Source organism: Amblyomma americanum, chromosome 11 (assembly GCF_052857255.1).
Source record: "Amblyomma americanum isolate KBUSLIRL-KWMA chromosome 11, ASM5285725v1, whole genome shotgun sequence".
Taxonomy (NCBI): Eukaryota; Metazoa; Arthropoda; class Arachnida; order Ixodida; family Ixodidae; genus Amblyomma; species Amblyomma americanum.
In genome coordinates, this window is record NC_135507.1 from 85,516,464 (window position 1) to 85,540,320 (window position 23,857).

At 47.2% G+C, this 23,857-nt stretch overlaps 1 protein-coding gene across 3 annotated transcripts in view; it reads right to left on the minus strand.

The window, feature by feature from the left end:
* Positions 1 to 354: 354 nt before the first annotated feature.
* The window catches only part of Rab3 (RAS oncogene family member Rab3), a 69,069-nt gene continuing 45,566 nt past the window's right edge, over positions 355 to 23,857 (minus strand). For all 3 annotated transcript variants that reach the window (XM_077644805.1, XM_077644807.1, XM_077644806.1), the window contains exons 2-4: positions 13,483 to 13,707; positions 10,470 to 10,588; positions 355 to 7,236 (exon numbers count right to left, since the gene is read on the minus strand). In XM_077644805.1, coding sequence (XP_077500931.1) covers positions 6,915 to 7,236; positions 10,470 to 10,588; positions 13,483 to 13,707 — 666 coding nt within the window. In that variant the 3' untranslated portion in view covers positions 355 to 6,914. The remainder of the gene's footprint in view (positions 7,237 to 10,469; positions 10,589 to 13,482; positions 13,708 to 23,857) is intronic.

Sequence of the window (23,857 nt, forward strand, 5' to 3'; positions counted from 1 at the left end):
TAAAAACGTGCCCAATGATGTTTCACTGCTGTTTTTAAAGCAAAGTGCAGCACATGAAGGTCGCACTTTCCACTCCCAGTTGTCGCCTCGGTGTGTGCTCTATTACACACCATCAGCACCTCTTCTTATGTTATCTGTTCGCCAGCTTGCCTTGTGTCAGCGCTACAGTGTAGTGTCTCCCTCCATATTGTTGCTGTGCTCTGTCTGAGCACACCAAGGAATTGGTTGGGATGCAAGAGAGGGTGCCTAGTCACGCTGCAGAGTGCCATTCACATGGAAGAGGTGCCTGCCAACAGACACTTTGGTGTGCTCCTGAGTTCTAGGCCAATACAGCTCCGACAGACAATGCAAAACTTCAGCCAGTGAATTTTATTTTTTTTTCATATTTTTTCCTTGCTTTATTGTTTACTCCACAGCATGGAAACTAAAAAATCTTACAACTTGTCACAACAGAATCCTCTTTCAAGGAAAGACAAGAGGCAATAAAGGATAGAGGAATAATTCTCCCTCACTGTCTGGAAAGTAAAAAGCAAAGGGCAACAACAATGGCTGCTCCCTGCAGGGAGGTTCCCTCCCTTTTTCTTTCTCAATGCAGAAAAAACAATGTCCCGGTCTCGGCACATGGCATCTTCACTTTTTCCTTGTAACATTTTTTTTTGTCAATTCACTCACTCGTTTTCTTTTTAACAAAGTTTCTCTACTACAACCTAGCATAGCCAAGCGTCCTGTACAAGAAGACAACATTTTATAACGGAAGGAAACAGAAAACAAACTACTGCTGTGACAAAATTGAGTGCGAACAGGGAGTGCAAATACGGTGCTCTTACGTCACTTTTTCACCGAGAAAATTCTAGAGAATACCCGCAGGTTTGTGATCACAAACAAAAAACAAAACAATTATACCAAATTCCGTGTTTCCATTTGTTTGTTATTTTCTTTGGGGAGGGCACGGGGTATTTTTCTCCTGGGCCAAAAGGCCTAACCTTCTATCCACACTTCATTTCAAATTTGTCACAACAGTAGGCCACAGTTGAGAAATTTTGGAATGACTTTTACAGGCAGGGAGACCAGACCAGTTGTGGCATAATAAGTTGCAGCTTGCCTATAGTCTGCACAGCCATGAGTGATCATTTTAATAAAACAATCTAGCATGGTTAAAGCGGATTGGACACAATGCAAAATGGGCCGCTTGTGTTGTTATGAAGGTGTTCCCAGAGCAACGCATATCTGTGCCCGGGCAATCTTTTCCTTGAATGCTAAGCTTGACTAGTATAGCTGAAGCAAACCAAGACAAGTAAAAACAACACACACGGACCGCAATTAGTCGCATTAACATAACCAGTCTGAATATGCACTTGCTTTTGCCTCTGTAGCAGGTTCACAGAAAGGTGCAGCCGTACTAGTCTGCGCTCCTGCACAATGACATCCCAAAACCTCTCAACCAAACTGCAGTTTGTGCATTCAAGCCTCCACACACATACACACTAAGAGAGAGACATAAGAAAGCACAGCAGGCCGCTGGCATTTTCCAATACAGCAAGGACCACACACGCTTCTCCAGGCTTGATTTCGAGGAACCACGGTGCCTCTACTAGACTGAACAACCGTCACGGTTGCACGACACTCCCACCCCACTTCTCTCTTCTCTCCTACAGACCCCTCGGAAAGATGTCACGAGACACACAGTGTATCACTACGTCCTAGTTTCCCCCAACACACAGCATACACATGCAGGTGCCAAGCCAGACCCCAACACTCTTGAAAGCAGGTTGTAACGAACATTAAGTTTTTTTTTGTTTGAAACATCATTCCCTAATGCATTTTCACAGAGTCATTCACATTGTTTGTTTACGGCAACACACCTAGAACTGCACACATACTTTCAACGCTTCACATAACTGTCACATATGAAACCGGGTGCAGGACAGTAAAGGAACCACTACAGTAAACTTGCACCAACTGGAAAGAAAGACTTGGGTTGTGTACGTATCAGACCGCAGCTGTCTCGGACACACGGCTTGGCCTAATGTAAAAAATGCACTGCCTCTCTTGCCGCAGCTCAACAAACACCAATCTTCATATATTAACCACATGTACGAACAAGGCATCCAATTAAAGAATTGCACTTTGCACAGATCTAATAATCTTATCATGTTCCAAAATTTGTCCCTTGTCCCTGCAAGAAAAAAAGAATGCACCTTGGGGCATGTTTCGGCAGAATGCACCCTTGCTGCTTTTTAAAATACAGGAGAACACCTTCCAAGTAGACTTGCGCCCTTCTCTGTTTTAGCCTCATCCAGAAAAAGAAGAAAAATAGAAAACCTGACAGTACCAAACCGGATCGACTAGATGGTGCTTTTTTTTTGTCCTTGCGGAAGTTTCTTAGAGCATTATGTCAGGCTTTAAGACTGGAGACAGGCTAGTAATAAGGAGCTTTGAAGGAATGACAGCATTCCTGCAGTAGTACTTGGCGCAGGGTTGCTTGAGGTTCGTCATGACTAAATTTTCACTGCAGAATATAAATGACTAGCTCAGTGCTCACTGATGAGATATAGTCGGTAAACAATGCCGAGAGCATTTGACTAGAAGAGATTACCAGTTATAAAACCTTTCGTTTCTTTTGCCCAAGGCTGGAATGATATTGAAAAATTGAGAGGTCACATTGTCAACAAATATGTAGTTCTTTTACAAACAAGGCAAAAATAATCATAAATGCAACAGGAATTCTCTTTGGCCTTAAAATATAAATGCACGAACCAAGTGCAAAAAAAGACGGTTTCCAACAATGGTCACACCGAGGGAAAAGCGGTTTGATCAAACAGCACGACAATAAAAGCTCAGAGAAAGCCACTCAAAGCAACAAAACTGAAGCTAAGCATTTCTAGCGGCACACAAAAAGTATAACCACAAAAAACTGGAATGGTATATAAAATCACACACACAAACATCTGTGTAGGATGTTTCAGGTTTTTTTTGTTTTGTTTCAGTGTTATATGTGTAAGTGATTTTCCATGCTCCATTAAAAACAGTGGAACCACTGACGGTATATTAAATGAAAAGCAAGCATGCTGAACGTGCAAGAAAAAAAAAAAAAAACTCCCCAGGCATGCTTTGTGCGGGTTCGCCTTTCTTTCACAACATACACAGTTTTCAATATTAAGCAACACATGTATACTGGTGACACAAAATGCTTGTAATATCAAGTCTCAACACCAGAACACAACATGTTCCTGTCTGCCTAGTTCTGCCAACTAAGCGCGCATGCCCTGAAGGTAAGGAAACAGGGCTGGCTTCAGTCAGAAAAACCTAGCACGACACTGGAAAATTTGGAATCATCGTAAAAAACAGTCACCACACAGACAAGGAGAAGAGATCCCGGAAAGACAGCCAGGGACAGCCGCGGAATGTCGTCGCACTATCTTTCTAGTACACATTTAGGCACTGAAAACTAAACATTTTGACAGACTTGCCTGCCTGGTTGGGTTGGGGCACCACCCCCAAACAAGGCGCGGAAGATACCCAGGAAGAAAAGCCCACAGGCTTTCCCATTTTAAAATGCGAGCCCTGGCACACGCCGACAGAGAGGACGCAGTAAAAACAACTACTACAATTTTTGTTTCTTCCTGGCATGAACCATAAACAAGAAAGGAAGGATATCCCGTTTCTTTTTTTTTTTTAACTATCCACGTGTTTGTTTCTTATTGCAGGGCTCTCTCTCCTGCTCCCACCGTTGCCTTTCCAGTACCACCAACGGGTTAAAAGGGTGAGGGAAGAGGACCGGGTTGTCGTAAGGGAGGAGGAAACGGAGTTTGTAAGAGAATATATGTACACATTTATACACAGGCAACCAGCATTTACAGAAGTCACACTCATTGTCAACAGGCGCCTCCGCCTCTACCACGCCATCTAGTGGGGGGGGCGCGCCCAAATTAAAGGGTCAACGACTTCGACGTCCACCGCTTTGTCCAAAAGCAATGGGCAGGCAAACATTTTCAAACAAGCAGGGGCACACACAGAGGACGTACACGTCTTTTCACTTTAGACCAGATCACCATGGAGCAGCATTTGGAACACAGGTTTTGATTTACATTGCAGCAACGTTTCGCAGTTTTTCCGTTGAAATCTCGAACCAGATGGGCAACCATCCAGCATCAACCGTTGGTTCTTCTCCAAGGCCGGATAATTTCACAGGATCGTTTGGTGTCTAGGCGAGACACGAGTCCCGCAGCAACGAGCCTCGAGGTGACACCTGTCTGGCATGAATCTTTTAACACATGAGGGGATGTGAAATTCCTTCAATGCATGTCGGTAAAAGTGAGGTCACAAAATATGAATTGTCGCGTCTGAACTTAGCCTTCTGAAACTTCGGTGAACTCAATTTCCAAGCGCTCCTTCAACATTTTAACAACAACAACAACAACACAGGGGCAAAACAGGCCAGTTGCTAACATAAACGAAAGAAAGAGGGCATCACTTGGCTTCAGGCTATTAAGGTCTCTCCTCTCTTCTGAGCGCTTTGCTGCGCCTGGTCGGGCTGCTGAAGACCCCATGATAAACCTAAGATCCGTTAAAAGGCAACTCCAAACACACTTGTCCTCAAACTGTCTTCAAGATCCAATGAACCAGCCAAGGCAAGACATGCACTTTTCCAACCTAAAACACATGGCCATGCAACCAGAGCTGATCTTGTGACAAACACAATTTTTTTTGATAGACCAGTGCAGGTACGGCTCATGCACTTTTTGCCTATAATGTGATTTGGCGGAAGGCTTCCAGACAGACGTCGATATGGGAACATCCCCACTCGCCAGCATGACAGCGGATGTGCCGTCAAAAGAGTGCAGAGGATTTCAGGCTGGAAAATGTTTGTTATCGCACCATCCTTTCTTTGATGATGACCAGTGTGACATCAATGCCGTCGCTTTTGACCTAGCACAACACCCCGACGTAAACGACCGTCTTTAGGAATGCATCATACAGTCAGTACCATTTGTAGCCTGTGCTGACCAAATTTGCCAACTGCGGAGATGAGCAGATTTCAGAAAAAACTGCGACATGCACAAACAATCCTAGAAGCATATAAATCTTGTCTTTGTGGAAGAGAGCATACGCTGACTTCTTCTGCATGCTATGACAAAGGACAGCACCCTGCTGATTCTCAATGCAAAAGGAATCAACAATGGAACAGTATTGGCCTCTGCTGTCAATCACTTGGCTTATTTCTGCAAATGCGGCGGAAAGAGTGGGAATCACTCCTGCAACTCAAGCAGTTCTCCTTGGAGTTGGTGGTGGAAAACAGAATGTGTGACTTAATTGGCAGTGTGTGTTATCCTTTGATTGTTCAGTGCCGCTCTTCGGGAATGGAAAGCTGTTGGCCAAAACCAAGGACTACGAACATTTACGAAAAGACCAAACTGAGAGATAAGCATTCCTCACAGGCCACATAGCTTCAGGGAGCACAGTGACCCCACCTAGACTATACGCATGCACCATTTCGACACAGAGACCAACACAGATGCTTTCACATGTTCGTACTGAACAACTATGTCATTTGAAATGTGCGCAGCCACACTGAAAGGATACTATTTGAAACCGGTAACTTTGAATGCAGAATACAAATTGTAGGCTCGAAGGAACGAGCAGCATTAGCCGTATTAGCCTTGAGCTGATCTGTCACAGTTGCTTGAAGCGCTTAAAATCTACTAGTAAGCAAAGTCCTAGAGACCGCTGCACGATCATTTCCATTTCATCAGCCAGACTGAAGGCATGACCCTTCACAAGGCCTTAACCTTCTATGCTTACCAACGAACTAACTCTGAAGGTCATTAAACCAAAACAATAATTCAAGCTTCTTACATCCCGGAAAGTAGGGCGAGCCAATGCAGATGTTCAAGGCTGCCCTCCATATGAACACTTTTCTTCACAGCTCTTCAGAGGGGGCATATATAAATGAGTGCACTGCAAGCAGTAGTGGCACAAAATACTGCCGCCAGAGTGGTCGATCCCGACTTATAAAGCACATTGTGAAGCTGAGTGGTGTTTTGAGCGCCAGCTCACAAAGGAAGCACTTGCGAATAGGGAGGACTGGGCTGACTGCAAACGCATCGAGGCCAACTGAGTTTCGCATCCCGAGCTCTGGTTCTAGGAAGTGACCTCAGCATCCGAGCCCTAATCCGACAACCAAATGAAGCACAGGAAGGAGAATAGTATGTAGACAACATATTGCGTACTCTGCTTTTGCACTGCTACCTTGCTGCCTTTCCTCTTTCAACACTTCTTCGTACTCAATTCAACTGCCGGAATATATAAAACATCTACCAAACTGACCCACTGATAAACCTTCCCAGATGCCCTACTCCTACAAGGACATGCACGCCTACACTGTTCAGCAGCCCTCCAGGCGCAACTGTTCGCTCTTCTTTGCGGCAGTCAAGCTGGCAGCAGTCACAGCAGCAACAACAACAGCAAAGGAGCAGAGTTTGCTTAGTTGGGGGAAGGTGTAGGGGACAGAGGGTTGCAAGGCAGAGGATCCCTCCAAGTCGTCCGCGCTAGTTCGGCTAGTTTGGGGCCAGACGGCTCTGTGGAGTTACCAGTGGCCGCTGCACCTAGCTCTCTGCTTTGACAGCTATGCAGCTTGCCATTTCGGCAAAATTATGACAACTTCAACACCAGCGCCGACTTCATCTGAGGCGAGTTAGACACTGCCACCTGCTACTATGCAACGCTTCGCACAGAAGCAGCTGTGGCGGCGGTGTGAAGAAAGCCATGGACTGCACAGTGGACAAGCCAGAGAAGCGGGGCGAAGGAAGTCCCGGATCGTGACAGAGGAGCCGAGTGCAGTGCGGTCCAAACCGGCCTGGCTAGTGCAGGCCGACTGGAGGGGGCGAGGGGAAGGGCAACAGAGGGAGGGGGCTCTAGCACTGGCAGGAGGCGTTTGGAGGTGCGGCGGGGTTGTCGGTGAGGTGCGTGCCCTTGGCGCCGCCGCCTGCCAGGAGCGCGGGGTCCGAGTCGAGGCTCTCGGACATCTTGTCGCAGATGATGTCGACGAGGCGCTCGAAGACGGCCTTGACATTGACATTCTCCTTGGCCGACGTCTCGAAGAACTCCAGTCCGAGCTGGTCCGCCAGTTGGCGACCACGCTCGGCGCTTACCACCCGCTCGTCCTCCATGTCGCACTTGTTGCCCACCAGGATCACCTGGGCATTGTCCCAGGAGTATGTCTTGATCTGTGTCACCCTGCAAGCAAATGGAATGAAGCGCAGGTCAGCGCAGCATTCACTGGACGCAGGCGATCTTTCCTAAAAGAGCCACTGCCACAGAATGCATAATTGGGACTATCAATGTTGCAAGGTGCACTAACTGCATAGTTGACTTATGACACAGCAGAGCTAAAAATCAGATGTGCCTGCCACACCAAAATACACTGCACATGCATGGTGGACATTCTAATTATACACGAATGCCTCAGCCTGGCATGAAGCACACTACAAATAGAGCGGAGATATTTTGGCTAAAAAAAATGACACAGCAGTTCATCCTTTAGACATCCCATGGATGTCCTTGGAAGGATTCTGAAACTGGACATTGCTGGAATCTGTAAACTCTTAAATGGACGAAGTACAGTGCGAAACTGTCTGGAGGATAGCACCACTCCTTTTGTTTAACGATATATCACCTCGCTGTGTAAACAACAGCTGCCGATTGACGACCTCCCATAGTACACCAACAAACAGCCGACCATGATGACGAGCAATTTTAGTGGTAGCATGAGGCCAACATAACTTTCTTTTGCAACAATGCCCAAATAACAAGAAAATAAAACTAAAACTTAGGCCTCTTATGCCTGTTTTAGGCCTTAATGCATGGACCTCCAATAGTTGCACCGTCCAAAACAGCTCCGCTTATGTTGCAGCCTGAATTCCTGTCAGTTGCATCAAATTGAACTACACAGGCTACTTTTATATCAATATGTGCTGCAAAAGCTGATATGTCACAAAACTGTCCTTAGCTTGGAAGCAGTGCAGCATGCACTAACCCTAAATCTCCAAGGAACATTTAATGCATGTCTGTCGGACATCCAAAAGAGATTCAAGAATGGTTGTTTGATTGTTGAGGGACATATGAGCATTTCAAGCATTTTCTGGACTAGGCTACAAGTTTTCAGGCCAGAATGCCTTGCCTTCAGCTCATTTTCATCCACACAACTAAAAGGGCTCTACCGAGGGTGCTCCTATAGAATATGAACAGAACTGCACAGGATTCTGTGTAGACTGCGAGTAGATGAGATGGATGGTGATATGAACTCATGACATATTTGTGTTACTTTTTCATAAAAAAAACCGCATGCTTAGGACATCCTTAGTGCGCCACAGCAGCATCAAAAAGGGTCATATGATCAGTAGCAAGTGAATATATAAATGTCTGAATAGATTATCTTTTTAGGCCTAGACTGCATGTGAAACTCACATTCCTCACAGCAGCACAATTCACTTATGGAATATAACTGATTTTGTATGAAGTACAACCTTTGTCCGTAAAGTTTCAAGACTGATTTATTTTTTCTCTAGAAATGATTCCCCAAAACAAATGTTGGTGTGTATGTGTAGCGCCATCTTTTCGGGCTACTGAGCTATTTATATTAATTGCTGTGGCAGCTGATAGATGGCACTATATGTAGAAAAATATGTTGTCACTAGTCGTCTGCGCATTCTACTCTGAGTGAATGTGGAGGGATGGACATCCACCTTGAACAGCGTGTAAACATAAAATTCTGTGTGCCAGTGGAAGACGACACAAGGCAGGGGCGCCCTTCAACCTCATGGAATGAAAACAACATGGCTCAGGTCAGGGAAATCGTACAGCAAGACCGCACCATTACAGTCCGCAAGCTATCAGATGCTCTCGACATTAGTAAGAAAACATGCCACCAAATTTTGTGTGAGAACTTGGGGAAACGAAAGCTGAATGCCAGACTTGTGCCGCACTCCCTCGCACAGGATCAGAAGGTCATGCGGGCATCAGTGAGCGCTGATTTGCTCTCGGAGGCAGAGAAGGATGCTACATTCGTCGACAGCATCACTGCTGAAGAAACATGGTGTTTTCAATACGATCCTCAAACAAAGAGGCAGAGTGCCGAATGGCGGCCCACAAGCTCTCCGGCGTCGAGAAAGGTGCGGCAACAGAAGACCAAAGCAAAGATGATGCTGATAGTTTTTTTTCGATGCCAGAGGTGCCATACACCACGAGTTCGTCCCACAAGGGCAGACGGTGAATCAGGAGTTATATCCGCGTGCACCAACATATGCGTGATGCATGGTGACGCCGTTGCCCTGACTGACGGACATCTGGACAATGGAGTCTTCCTCCACGATAACGCAAAGCCGCACACTGCTCTCAGCGCAATAAAATTTCTTGCCAAGCGCAACATTACTGTACTTCCCCATCTGCCATACCCGCCTGGCCTCTCCCCATGCAATTTTTTCCTGTTTCCTCGTGTGAAGAGAGCCCTAAAAGGTCGCTGGATGGGGAGCGTGGAGGCCATTCAAGATGCCATGACAAAGGAGCTGACAGCCCTGCCAAAAGAAGTGTTTTCCAACTGTTTCCAAGACCCCAAGAAGCGTTGGAAACTGTGTATAGACTGCAAGGGAGACTATTTCGAAGGGGTGCTGCACAAATGATTTCAATGTTAAACGCCTTTTTTTTAATGGACTCAGTCTCGGAACTTTACGGACAAAGGTTGTAACAACAGCCCTCTTAGGCTATGAAAGGCTGCGCAAGGCTAACTGCACTAAAGGTCTACCAGTCAAAGTGCGAACACTCCTGTAAAAGACACACACATATGTGAATGACTACGCCTGAACACCATGTATATCATGCATTATGCAAGTGCATTTCCATTACAGCTTCAGAACACATTTTAATGTGATAGCGTTAAAGCACTCATGTAGCAGAAGATCTGGTGTCGGCGTTGCTTCCACTGACTGTGAGAGAAAAATCCCCAGAGAAGCAACCTAGGAGGCAGGTGGGCCACATAGGTCGCGTGACCTCACGGCATCATCACAACCTGCCCATCAGACTGTGAGAAAACTGCCCACTGTGGTGGCAGCAATTAAATTAATGATAGTTCTTGAGAGGTTGCACAGTGAGAGCAACCTGGGTGGCACACGACCCACTGGTGGCAGCACCTGCCATCGCAGAGCAGCTGCGCATCGCTTAACCACTGTACCACTGTGCCAGGAGCCGTAAAAGGACTCCCAGGGATCTATGAATGCAAAGTAGAGACTGACGTTCTGCATATATGGGAATTAACCAATTATGCTATCGCGTCATACCCTTAAGGCAGAGCTTAAGTGTGCCCTCTATTTTGTTAATTTTTTGTGTCCTCACACCCACAACTGAACATCAAATTTTACTGAACATTTCAATAGCCCATCTGCTTAAGGGCATGCAGCATAGTGGATGTTACTCACCAGTCTTGAACACTGTTGAAAGACTCTTCGTTAGTCACATCGTACATTAGGATGAAACCCATAGCCCCACGGTAATAGGCTGTCGTGATTGTTCGATAGCGCTCCTGGCCAGCCGTGTCCTGCAGGAAAAGACCAACATAAGAACAACAGCCGCACAAGTGTGAAGTGAAGCAGAGGAAGAGCATTTCAACACCACGTAGATTGCCTGCCCACAAAACAGATTCTTGAATGGGAAAGGATTGTGGGTCAGCTTATATGATGAAAAACAAGATTACGCACAAGAGCTGAGAGTGTCATCTGCGAAGGAGACTTAACGTTGCCAAGCTGCCCTACCACTATACTCTTTTTCACAGATAACGTTCAATGCTGGCAAAGCCGGCACACTTCAGGTTGGCTGCGTCCGTGCCCAGAAAGTAGTTTGCCATATGTATAAGGTAGAGGCAAGCATCTTTTGTTGTAGCAAAGCTAAAATGTTATCACTGGCAATGTCCTGGACTTTGTTTTACCCCTTATTACATTTTCGCCATGCCTTTTACTGAGACCTTGAGATATAAGAGCGACATGTGGCAGAGTGATATGCGCCTGGCACACCCATTCACTCCTACTTTGCACCCAAAAACTAGTTTACCATAGGGAAAAAATAACAGATGATTTAGTCTGGTGAAGCCCAATGCGAATTAGGTGCGCTTGCACTTCGGTTTTCACTTCAGTTTCGGTTTGAGTCTTGATTTAAGAGTGCAATGCGATAGCAGTGTTTTCTCCATCCACTTTGCACGGGTGGAAGTTGATGAGGATGACGATATCCAAAGCACAGCGCGAGAGACTGGCAGTTAAGCACGCGGGATGTTCGGCTGCGGAAAGTACATAATGGTCTGATGCAGTGGCCAGTGAAGCTGATCTGTTCACACCACCGCAGGTTCGAAACCCACTCGCTATCATAGAGTGTTTTGCCATAAAGTTTTTGCATAGTTGGCCATAAAGCTTGTGGGAGGTTACCACCTGCCCACCATGGTAGTAGGCCCCCCAGCAGCACAATAATTGGCCCGATATTGGAAATCTATTGGAAAAGGCTGGTCCTACGAAGGACCACAGTGAAACCAGCAAGCTAGCCGAGATTAAGGCTATGGCTCAATAACTGAATGGCTGATTGCTCTGACTGTGACTTGCAATGCCTACCTAGCATGTTAGTCTACACTGCTCCACATCTATGTGCAAACCCTCACTGAGACCTCGGGAAGAATGAGTAATAAGTGGCGGAGCAATATGCTGCTGTGGGTGCATTACTTGTGCAGCTTCCACAATGCTGCACGTTAAGTGTGGAAGAGAGTATAGTGAAGTCCAGCATACACAGCCAGTACGTCTGAACCTATAAAAAGAAAATGAGAGCTGAGCTGAGATAATGAAGCAGTCCATTCTATGCCACTAAGTATGCTAGGCAGTTGAAAAAGAATCCCAAATTTTTTGCCCTCCCAAAGGGCAAGGAGGCTGTAATGACAGCTACACTGCACTATACCACTAAATCCCAACACTATTCGCCAATATCTTAGGTCTGTTCAATTTGGCTGCACTTGATGCACCAGTTCAAGAAGTGCAGGACTGCTGTGTTCATTTTGCAAAAGTGCATGCCTAGTTCTACAAACATACTCTGCAGGCTTGCACTCACTGTAATGAAAACACAGCTGAAATGTATCAAGATAATGACTGCCATGTGTAGGTCATTCAATATTTCTAATAAAAAAGCGACAATTCTTTTCTGAAAGAAGGACAAAGCTGCTGACGGCTGTAACTTTGAGCAGTCATGCCGAGCCCCGCAAAACAACAGTAACTCTTGTATGTGTAATGCATGCACGAATTTGTTAAGAGAAACTGTAATTTTTCACCACAATTAGCTGTGTAAAGTTTCTCAACACGGTTTGCACTGTTTGTGGCTGTTCATGTGAGTGACACCCAGCTGATTTCAATCCGGTGGCGATATCATGGCAAGTAGACAACCAAACCCGCATTTGAGCATTTCGTTCTGGAAGCAGTCGCTCAATGCTAGTGCAAAGATGCATTTGAACTGCTTGAGCTGATGCTGCACATTCATTGCGCTGTCGTGGAACTTACGAGCCTAAAGGAGTGAGGGTGCAGCCTAATCAAACAGACCTCCTATTTTACAAAGGTCAGCACCAGCACTTCCAAGCTACACATTACCTGTTGCTTTCTGAACATACGAAAACAGTGCACCCAGAAAGTTGTTCATTGAAGCAAGATAAGAAATGTTCACTCATTACAAAATGCTGCGCAACCCTACAGCGCCCTGCTCACTGAATGGAAGCTTCTCTTAAATAGCTAGTACTGTGTAGTAACTCAAATTCACTACAGTGCATCTTCTTTCAAAGGAATTTTACTGCACAGAGTGTGCCTTACGATTATTACTAAAACCACCATGTCTGCCATTTGAAAAGCTTTTTCTGCGCCTAACAAACTTAAAAACTGAGGGAGAGGTGTGCCATGAAGTCTTATGTATGCCAGGCAAAATGGACAGTAATTTGTCATCGTACTACCACCTTGTCAAGCATAATGCTGGCCTCTTCAAATGCTACAAAACCAGACTCACACACAATTTGCATCTCTCCCAAAAAAGTAGGTAAACTTCAGTTATAACTGCCCAACCACAAAGGAACGTTACACAGAGCTACGAGGCTCCAGAGCCTTGGAGTGGCGATTACGACCATGCTTGTCAAACTGCATACAGGGACCGTTTCAAATCTGTTCCTGTAACATATCTGTGCACACATGTCAAGCACAGTGCATGAAAACAATCTGTACTAAGTAACTCATAGTTTTGTCTTTATTTGTCGGTAACAAAATGCAAGCCTGCTTCTACTATTCGAGACTATGTACGTATTTTGTACACGACCAGCACTTTCCATGCTTTTTGCACATTTCTGTGGAAAGTGCGCAAACACTTCCCATGCCTGCAAATTAAAAAAACAAGCGACCCGTCCTTGTAAAAGTGGAAGTGGCTCACCCATATTTGGAGCTTGACCCTCTTGTCATGTCGGAAGACGGTCTTGACCTTGAAGTCTATGCCTACCGTAGAGACGAAGGCTGACGTGAAGGAGTCATCAGCATAGCGGAACAGGAAGGATGTCTTCCCCACACTGCTGTTGCCAATTATGAGGATTTTGAACATGTAGTCGAAGTTCTGGTCTACTGCGTCCTTTTGCCATTTTTGGTCCTGCGTTCCGGCCATCTGTGAGGGAACGGAGGAACGGAGGAAATGAGATATGCCAAGGGAGAGGTCAAAGTGCTCAAACTTTGTTCTGACCTCTTCTGGACAACAACAGAAATCATTCAGCTAGTTCTAGGAAGCATTTTACAGAGTGTTAGCATCAGTAACACTTATCCACGTAGCTAGTGCCCAGAGAACATTATTATTGTTAATGAACTGCACCGTACGGGAGCCATGCTGCATTAAAGGTCAACTACAGCATAACTGATTACAATTACAAGATGGCATGATTTTTTTTAGTGCTCTGGCCAGAACACAATATAGGTGCAATGTGCTGCATTTTCAGATTATTTTTCTAGCCACAGTGAATGATAAGTGCCAGACGGTAGGAAAACCTGTATGCAGCAATGCTTAAGGCTATGTCTAACACACTGTCACATCCACATTATGGGATGTTAGCAAGACAAGAATGTTCAGCCATGTTCAGTGTGGCCTGTCAGAGACAAACTTTTATTAATGGTCAATTTCAGATTTCAAATGAACATAAAAAGCAACTGTGAATAAGCTCTCTATAAGCTTCACAACAGGATGGGAAACCAATCACTGGTCAAAAAACATCAATAACACCTAAGAACATTTATACACAGTAGAAATCTCACTGTGAACCAAAGGTATGAATGTGAGATGAATGCACCACAAGTCTCTACAGCATAATGCTGTCTGCTTCAGTCTCCCAGAGCAACATAACGGGCACACAGTCGAGGGGGATGCTAGGCTGAAGGGTTAACTTTTGAACTGCTTTACTGATTTTGATGACATTTTTCAGGAATTATGTATTCTTATGCCAATAAAACATAACCAAATTTCAATATTGTACCAAAGAGCGAAAAATGTTTGCACCACAATGAGCTCGAGAGTGCGTCAGTTTAGGAAAACTGCCACCTGTAAAATACTTGTAATTTGTTCATTTTTTTTCCAGCATAAGTGGCGACCCCAGAAAAGCCCTTCATACAAGATAAGGGAAAGGAGAAGTTTTGGCTTGACGAGCACTTTTTTTTAAGTTATACCATTTAAAAACAATCCAGGTTTCTTGCTTTTACTGCAAATTAAAAACTTTACCTCTTTTGTCATATTTAAATAACCAAACCACTGAGTATGATAGGTACATTTGTCTTAATCCCCACAAAATTTTGATCCACAAAACACCTTGAAAGTAAATTTTGGCCGTATAATATAAACACGATATTTTCCCTATATGTGCGTTTTTACACAAAATGCGTCATATTAAAACCAGCGCTTCAAAACACAGATAGAGGATGAGACAGCGCCTTTTGTGTCTCGTCTCGTCCTCTGTCTGTTTTTAAGCACTGGTTTTTAATTCAATGGGTTACCACCAACTCGCCCAATCCTCAGTTCTACAAAATGCGAACTGCAAAAAATGAGTTCAAAAGATTTGAACAGCAGCTTTTTTTTTGGCAGGTGCTTTTCTTTAATTAAAGCCCTTGCTGCATAGTAGGTCGGGCCTATTTCTTTGATGGGAATACTACCCAGTGACAATTACTTGCAGTGATTGTCATTTATTTTTCGGCCTTCCAATTGTGCAGCAACTTTGCTAAGTGCTTGGAAACTCACCGAAATAAGCTGAACAGTAAAGATGAGCAGCAATTAAAATTAAGACAAGGCCTTAAGACGAACAACAGTTGGAATTTATTATCTTCAAAGGTTATGTGATGCGTTTCCGCTAATCACAGCATTAGTTTCGTCCTGCCTGTCAATTATGTCTTTCAAAGGCAGCTGTATCAATGTGCTTCTGCTGCAGTCCTGACATAACATCTAAACAGGCCAGAAATGGCAAAAAAAAACAACAACTGTGATATGCCTTTTTCCACTGTAATGAGCATTAGAAACAACATTTTTGGGCTCTGCCAGAGATGCATGATGTGCTACCTTCATGGGAAAAAAAGTTAATTTTCTATATTTCCACTGTGTAGATCATGATCAACTTGTCACATATGTTCCTTATTAGTTTATGAACCTTGCATAACCAAATCCAGGAATGGGGATTTTTTTTCATCAAAATATATGTTTTGGGCCACATCCCCTCTTGAGTGTTCATAATATGACCTTAAAAACGCTGAATTAGTGTCTGAAATCCTATTGAATACAGCGCCAAGCAGCAACATGCAAACGTAATGGTCAAGGCTGAGGTCACTAATGATGATACCATGATGTGCTTCCATTTGCTGCCACACGTAAATAAGAGCTCAGCAAGGGAAGTTTAATAACGCGGCTTCAACCCCAGTGGACAAACCATCTGCCTTTCTGCTTTCAGGTTTACCCACATTCACTTCAGGCATGTGGCTGCTATGAGCACAGGAATACGACCAGTATAAGTCTGTCACGTTGGAATTTCACAGAAATCAATAAGAAATCAGCTCGATAATGTGACACACCATGCAAACTAATTACTTAACTAAAAAGTTGCTATAAAAAGCTAGTGCCAATTTGCATTTTACTGCAGGTCACCGTATAGCCTATATTCGGCTTGAATCAGTTTAATGGTTACGAGGTTTAATGGTTACTGCAGATTAGAAGAATTTTTCTGCTTCACACTGAATAACGCAGAAGCCTGTCATGAACATGAGCAGTAGCCACTTTTTGTGGCTCAGCGCTGGCCCACTTCGGCCGGTTTTCCACAGGCAGAAAAATCTCCTTTACAAAGAATGCATGACCTAGTTCAGTGAGTGGCAGCCCTATCAGAGATCCAAACTCGACTCCATAATGTGTGACCCCAATACGCCGCTCCGTCTTCAACCGTGACATGATACAAAAGGAGCTAGAGGCGACGAGGAAGAAAGACGAAAAATAACGACAGAGGAAAAGAGCCCGCCGCCCGACAGCATGAAAGGCATCGGACGAAAGAAAAAGCGATTGCTCGACCCAATAAAAGTGCGCGCTCGCCTCCCTCCACCCCGGCCCGCATCGACCACGCGTAGAGCTGAACACTGCCAGCATCGGGGCGCTGCGCCCGTGACCCAGATCCGTGCCGGAGGGTGGGGGGAATGCGGGGCACGCGCCCCACGTTAGGCCTAACCGGCCCGGCGTCGGCACGCGTCCCGAGCCGCATTTCTCCCTTCTTTATCGGTCCTCCTTCAGCGCGCGCGCGCGTGCGCGTCGTCTGCTGCTGCCAACCGCACGAGTGCGCCGCAGTTTCGAACGCGCTTTCCCTCTCCCTATCAACTCTCTCGCTTCCCTTCTCTTCCCTCATCGTCCTCCTCTCTTCGCGACAACCGCCGACCGGTCTATAAATAGGCGCGCCACGGGTGGACGGCGGGTCAGCCGAAGAGAAGGAACTGCAGAGGCTGAACAAAGAGTCGGCGGCAAATGCGAGCCAACTGAGAAGTCGGCTCCGCCCCGGCGATGGTGCGCCCGCAGAGAAGACAGCTTTACAGTCACCGGCACTACGCGCGCTTTTTTTAATAAAAAAATCCCTGCCGCAGACTGCTACCCCAGGCCAAGATGAACCAGACCAGACGAGTACGGAAATTTGGAGGCAAAAGAAAGTTCGTGCCAGTTGCGAACTGTCGCGCATCGGCTGCTACAGTCTAACGGGCTGCTCTCGGATGACTGCTCAAAAGTTGCAAAATTACGCTCTTTTTTCCGAACAGATACGGTGTAGTATGGTATGTGGAGCTTAACGTTCGAAAGATGCACATGGGCTATGGGGGACACCGTAGTGTAGAGTTCCGGATTAGTGTATACCCACCTAGGGTTCTTTACCGTGTGCTGGCATCGCAAAGCATGTATTGGACAGCACTGACCAGCTGATATGAGTGCCACAAGTGGCGCGGTGATCCGCTAACTTCCAAGTTCTGGCCCAATGAGAGCGCCGGATTTCGATACGGGAACTTCACCGGTACGACCAATGAGCTAAAGTAAACATGACGCCCTTGGCTGCTAGCTTTATAAGAGCAAACGATTAGAAAGAAAGGCCCGATTTTATAACCAAGCTCCGCAGCAACATCTACTACTATGAACAAGAAAGTCTCGCAGAAAACGACGCCGACAAAAGAAGTTTTATCGCGAGAAACTTTCGCTTCGCGAGTTCGTCTACTTGGATCAATAGCAGACGATGAACAACGAAAGGAAAATCACGCCGCTGTCTGCCACGCAAACACACACATAAAAAAAAGCACGAGGTTTGGGCTGGCTTACCTCCTAGCATGCCCATTAGCAGTGGCCTCTAAACTGAACCGTTAAGTCAGAAAGGCGGGCTAGTTAGTCGCCAGAGCTTACAGACATGCGCCGCCGCGTCAAAATACACACACAAAAAGGATAAAAAAACCAGGACAGAGGAGGCACAAAAATTCAGCAGTGATTAAGTTTAGCTCATAAGCGCATTATTCAGCGAGAGCTATTAAACTGTACGCCGTGCTACCCATGTCGCCCTCAGGTGTCCGGTTCTGAAGTCAGGCGCACTCGGTCCACGCCGGCGCTTTCTGCCGCAAAGCGGGCCGATGCGCATCACTGAAGGCTGTTACTGGCTTCAGTGAGACGCCAGCATGGAGAGGCTCCCATAAACAGATCTCGCTGTAAGACACACGGGACGAACGCGTGACTTCACTGGATCAAGTGCGAGTTCATGATTTATGTGCCCGTTCTTTAGTCTGCCCTCTTTTTTTCTTTAGGCATTCAATACCAATAGCCTCCTCTCTCTCGCTCTCTCTTCCACGAATTACATGCCATGGCGCAGGTGACCAAGAGTAATAAAAAGACGAATGTCGCGCGACTTCGCGTTCCACAGAGGGGAGGATAAAATAGCTATAGCGCATCGTCTTCACCACCCAGGGTATAATACCCATAGCTTCCACGAGTGCTTCCGTTCCAAACATCGCGCTCAAGCTTACCGGCCGGCCACGCGACACCCTTAGATATCAGCTGCCTGTCATGCGAGCACACAGCCTTCCAAAGTTACCAGGGCGAAAAAAGAGGCTCGCCGTCCTGTAGAGTTTCTTAGAGGGCGCTTCATCCACAAATGAATCCACCCGCAGTCGAATCCACGGCAGGGCCAGTTTTCCCTCCAGGCAGCCAGCGGAGCTCTCTCTGTACATGCGATCATGCATCATAAGGCCCTCACGTCCCGCGACGATGTCAAACAGTTTTCGCTTAGTCATCCCGACGACTCCGTAAAATTTCTCTTACACAGAGGTCGATGAACAAAACAAAAAAGTGGTAGGGTTTTAACGTAGCTAAGCCGAGTAGACGTGCGAACGCGTGTGCTTAGCCTGATTGGCTCATGGTTTGACTTTGCTGGTTCGTCGGCACGGCTGGCGACGATATTAGTTCGATAGCAGTATGATTTGATGGAGAAGACGACGTACAATGCAGAGCGCGAAAGTATGTTGCAGTTTAACACGAGGCGATGGCATAGTGCTTTCGTGCAGTGGCCAGCGAAGCTGATCTCTTCGCATCGCCGCGGGTTCGAACCCCTGCCGGAGCAATTTTTATTATTTATGGTTTGGTCACGGTCAGCCTCATGGTCAAGCTTCACACAATCCCCGTGAGCCGGTCAGACCTCCTATAGTAGTGCTTTCAGACTAAAATAAATGACAGCCGACTTGCATAGTTAATCAAATGCGAAGTAGGTTCGCTAGCAGTGCTTGAGGGAGCGCAAGCCACACACGACCGCTCCGTCCGGAGTCCCCAGCCAGAATCTCACACCATCTGCGGAACGCAGCGGCAGCTGTGATACAACCGCTTCTTTCATTGGCTGCAGCTGTGCGATCACATCGCATCCCCATTGGTTGAGCCGCGTGACGCGCGCGTCGCCACCTGCCTGCCTCTCGCACTTCAAGGTAACGGCGCGGCTTCGGAGAGACCCCGGCGAAATCCGTGATTGCGGGAAGTAGTGCTAGCGCACTAAAAAAGAACCTGCAGTAGAAATTCAATGGAAAAGTTGAGAGTCTGCGCTTCTAAGTGTGTCGTGTGTGTTCCTTCATGTTCTCCTAACCCTTCCGCGCAGTTGCAGCCTTCGTCAGTATGAACCAACTATCCCCGGCAAACCTTATAGCAGAAAGAAGCCCCCGCATTCTTTTAAGACCTATAGTTTTCACCAACACCGTTCTAATGCTTCAAGGTCACCCAGGCAACAACGGATAACCTATCGTCTCACCAATGCGGCCATCGCACGCACCGTACGCTGCACGAGGTCATGCACACGCTGTACACGCTTTCAGAGACAGGTGCTGTTTACGGGTTATCCAGGTGAGCTGTGCAGTTCTGACGCAAAACAAGTGGTCAAAAACCTGGCGTCCAAGCCTATCAGCGCGCATTTCTGCACATTAACACGCGCAAATGTAAACGCACATGCGCAGGAAAGACGAAATTAAGAACAAAGGAGAGATAGAGAGAAAGAGGCTCGAAGAAATCGGCGGGCTTTCTTTTCCCCCTCAACTCGCACCGCTCACCGGCCGGCCGCGAAAATCCGCTCCCAGCGTGCGCTGGCAGGCAGGAGAGTGGGCGCGCGTTTACGCATTTATAGAAAGCGCCCCCAATCGGCGCACCGACCGGAATACGTTAGTGGCGGCGACTGCGAGGAATGCTAATTCGGCAGTGGTGGTGGCGGCAGACCGCAGGCGAGACGGCGGAAAGGGCAGAGGCTGTTCAAGTTTGCAAAAGAGCTTTCTTATTAACCGGCCCGCGAGGCGGCTTCGCGGCTCTGCGAGTCGCTCATCGAGCAGTCCGCGGTGCCCGGAGCAATACCGTATGCGCGAGGTTTCCAAATTGGGGAACAAACTTTCCACATTCGAAACGGAGCTATGTATATATATAGGGCGAGTTTGGCTACAGGGTTATGAGCGCACTCGGCCCATCGCAGCCGCGGGTCCGTTTAGAGTATACGCGTATATCCACTCCGGCGCTTCGGTTAGGTTAACGTGTTTGACGACGACCGGCCAGCCGACGTGCCCGGCATGCGTTAACCAAGAGGAGGGTTTCGACGTGCTCGAAAAAAATAATAAAAAAGAGATAAAAGCAGATAAACGAAAGAAACAGCCAGGCTTCCCGGCACTTCCTCTTCTTTCGTTTTCTCTTTGCTTTTCTTTGTTATATCCTGACTGAAAAAAAAAAGAAAACCGGGCGTGACGTGACATGAGAGGGAGCTAGAGCCATGGCTGTTAGCCAGGCCTTCGACCTCTATATATCACTGAATCGAAGGGGGTATTCAATGCGAGGGGATCAGGCGAATCAATGGGAAACACGTAAAAGGTATAAAATAAACAAGTTGGCAGGACGAACAAACAATAGGCTTCGCGGATCCTCGCTGCTCCTTTTGCGACACGAGTGCACCTGGCGGCGAACTAGAGCATTTTCGAGAAGCGGCAAGGTTAGACGCCGAGACGACCTGTTATGACACCGCGCGCTGCCAGACTGTCACGTTATACGTGCACGTGATCCGAGTGATTGCTGGAAGCAGAGAAAGATGCAAGAGAGCTCTTTTTAGCACGGTGTCTTAGCGCATAAGTGAACCGCGGAAGAGCACGACACGAACCAGAACGCAAAAGTCGGTGCAACTCGATCGGTTCGTGGTGACGATGCACTGCGTTCCAGTTGCGAGAAGCGGTCCTTTGGTTTTTGGCGAAAGGAAATGCCAGGAGAGTGTTACCCTCATCTTTTCCGAGCGTGCCAGGTCGTTTCATTGTGTGTGAGAAATTTGGAATCAACTACCAAGTGACGTTGTGGACCAAACAGATGTAGAAAAATTTGTGATAGGTGTGAACGCGTTCCTGGAAGATTGCTGTGCAAATCTGTAATTGTGTGCATTTGAGTGTTTCTTTTTTTAGCGAAGAGAATTGCACTTGTGTCTGTATATGTTTCCCTCCCTGTAATGACCCTCATGCAGAGGGTTAACAGTATGAATAAATAAATAAATAAATATGTGCCGCGCATTGTCCCAAGGCCACCGGGAGGACAACTGGGCTAGCTGGCGTGCATAGATGAAGTCCAAGATCCGTGATGCACGCAGCGGCGAAGCTCCTTTTTTGGATTTGCAAAGGGGGCAGAAAGTCGGCGCAAACGTTTCCCGGACTGCCTGCCGCACGGATCTGGTCTGTACACGGGCCGTGCGAACCGCAGCCGTTCCTAAGCGCGGCCAATTTCAAGAAGTGGACATACGCCCATTCTCGCGCGCACCACGAATCGGGGTGGAACACTGAGGCGCCGGCCCTTATGCGAGCAATCTGACGGCCGCTAGCGAGGGGTTGCACTGCAGCATATGCCCGGAGGATATGGACAAAGCGCGCCTGTGGCGCCAGTCCCTTACTGCCTGCACTAGAATTGCCCCCCCCCCCCCCCCCCACTCCCTTCCCCTGTAATGTGGCCCGCAGAACCATTCCTTTCGGGACACGCGCAATTAACGACTTACGTGTGAGCGCGCGGCCAGCGACGTGCTCTACCCATTCTTCACCCGAGAACGCGCCAAAAAAAAAAGAAAAAAAAGTCGCTGACCTCATTTCGAATGGCGCGCACGCACGGCGAAAGAATTGGCCGGGGCTTGGAAGCAGAGACCCCTCTTCAGAAGACAGATGATGTGACATGTGTGGTTTGACGCCTCGAGGCTCCGACTGAGCCATGGGGATTCCGCAGTAGAAATTTCGACAACCTGCGTTTCTTTCGCTTGCGCCTAACATTGCACAGTACACACGGTCGTTTTTGCGTTCCCCCCTCCCTCTATCGACATGCGGTCGTCAAGGCAGGGGATTCAATCCAGCGATGCTAGGCTTACCTTTACAAAAAAAAAAATTCTTTACAAAGACCACATAGACCACGTACGATCATTACCAAGCCCGCTACTATGAACTAGTAAGGAGAAGATTATGAGAAAGGGGGCGGCAGTGTGAACAGGACAAGGGTCTCGAATGCGAATATTACAAAGGCCTCAGGACAGCGACTGATCAGAACCGCGAGTCAGGACCCGCGCTGCACATGAATCGAAGGAGCGGAGAGAGAAACACGAGGAAACGCCGTGGACCTGCATTGATGTAGGGTTCGTTCTCCAAAACTGCATACGCACACATACACGAAACCACTGCGCGTATGTGTACGACAGCTGCAGAAATGCATTCCCATCTAATGATCGCATCAGAATTAATCTCTGGGGGATATCTTCTTCAACTACTACTTCTTCTCAGCCGAGCAACATGCATGACCGATCCTCCCGCCTACGGGGACATGCATGCACTGCGCGCTTTGAGAGACACGGGTGGTCTATGCTGTTCCGGCGAGCTTAGACCGGGGCCGTTACCAAGATCTGCTGTGCAGTGCGAATGCAAAGGACACCAGGGCCGGCAATAGAACCTGCGTCCCGGTGCTATAACGCAACAGCCGCTCAGCCATCGTGGCGGGTTGGCCAAGTATCCAGATGGGCCGCAGCAATGTTCCCGGAATGCGCTCTAACCGGTCACGAGACACAGGTGGGTTTCACACCCATGTGCACCTCCTTACAATGCGCGCTCTATTGCGAGTGCGTGTGAACGATGGGGGGTGGGGTACGTGGTTCGGGTATCGCTGTCACTCCGCCCCGAAAAGTCAGGAAGATATCACGTGTGCCGGCTCTGCGTACCACAAAGAAGGCAGCCTGTAAAGCTATCTTCCCTGCAATAATACCAACGTAGGGGCGGAGCCGACTTTCCAGAGAAGCGGCTCAAACGTGTTCCGGTGTTCCTTGATGATCATGGCGACCTTTTAGTCGCCCCGAATGCGGCCTCTCCGTTTCTAGTTTCGCGCGACGGGGACCTGTTCAGTCACAGTGGTGTCAGGCGCACCTGAAACCACCCGCGCACACTCTACTAAACAAAGCGAAGACATTTCAGCTGCTCTCGCTCTCCCTACGGAAAGACGGGCCCAAGTTGGAAACCCGGCGCTCAAGTCTCTTAAGCGACATTATTTAGCGCAGTTCACGCCTTCATATTAAAGGTAGGACACTGCCCTAGAAAAAGTGAACTTTCGAACCGCTTGCTCGATTTATTGAAATTTGTGGGAGTAGTTCGTATCACTGCTGGGGCCATCTCTGCAAAATGTAATTAATATGCTGGGGGATTTCTTGATCATTGAAGCTCTGAAAATAAAGCGGGGTGGTTTTCAATCTTGTGCGCCCATTTTTCTCATTTTCAGT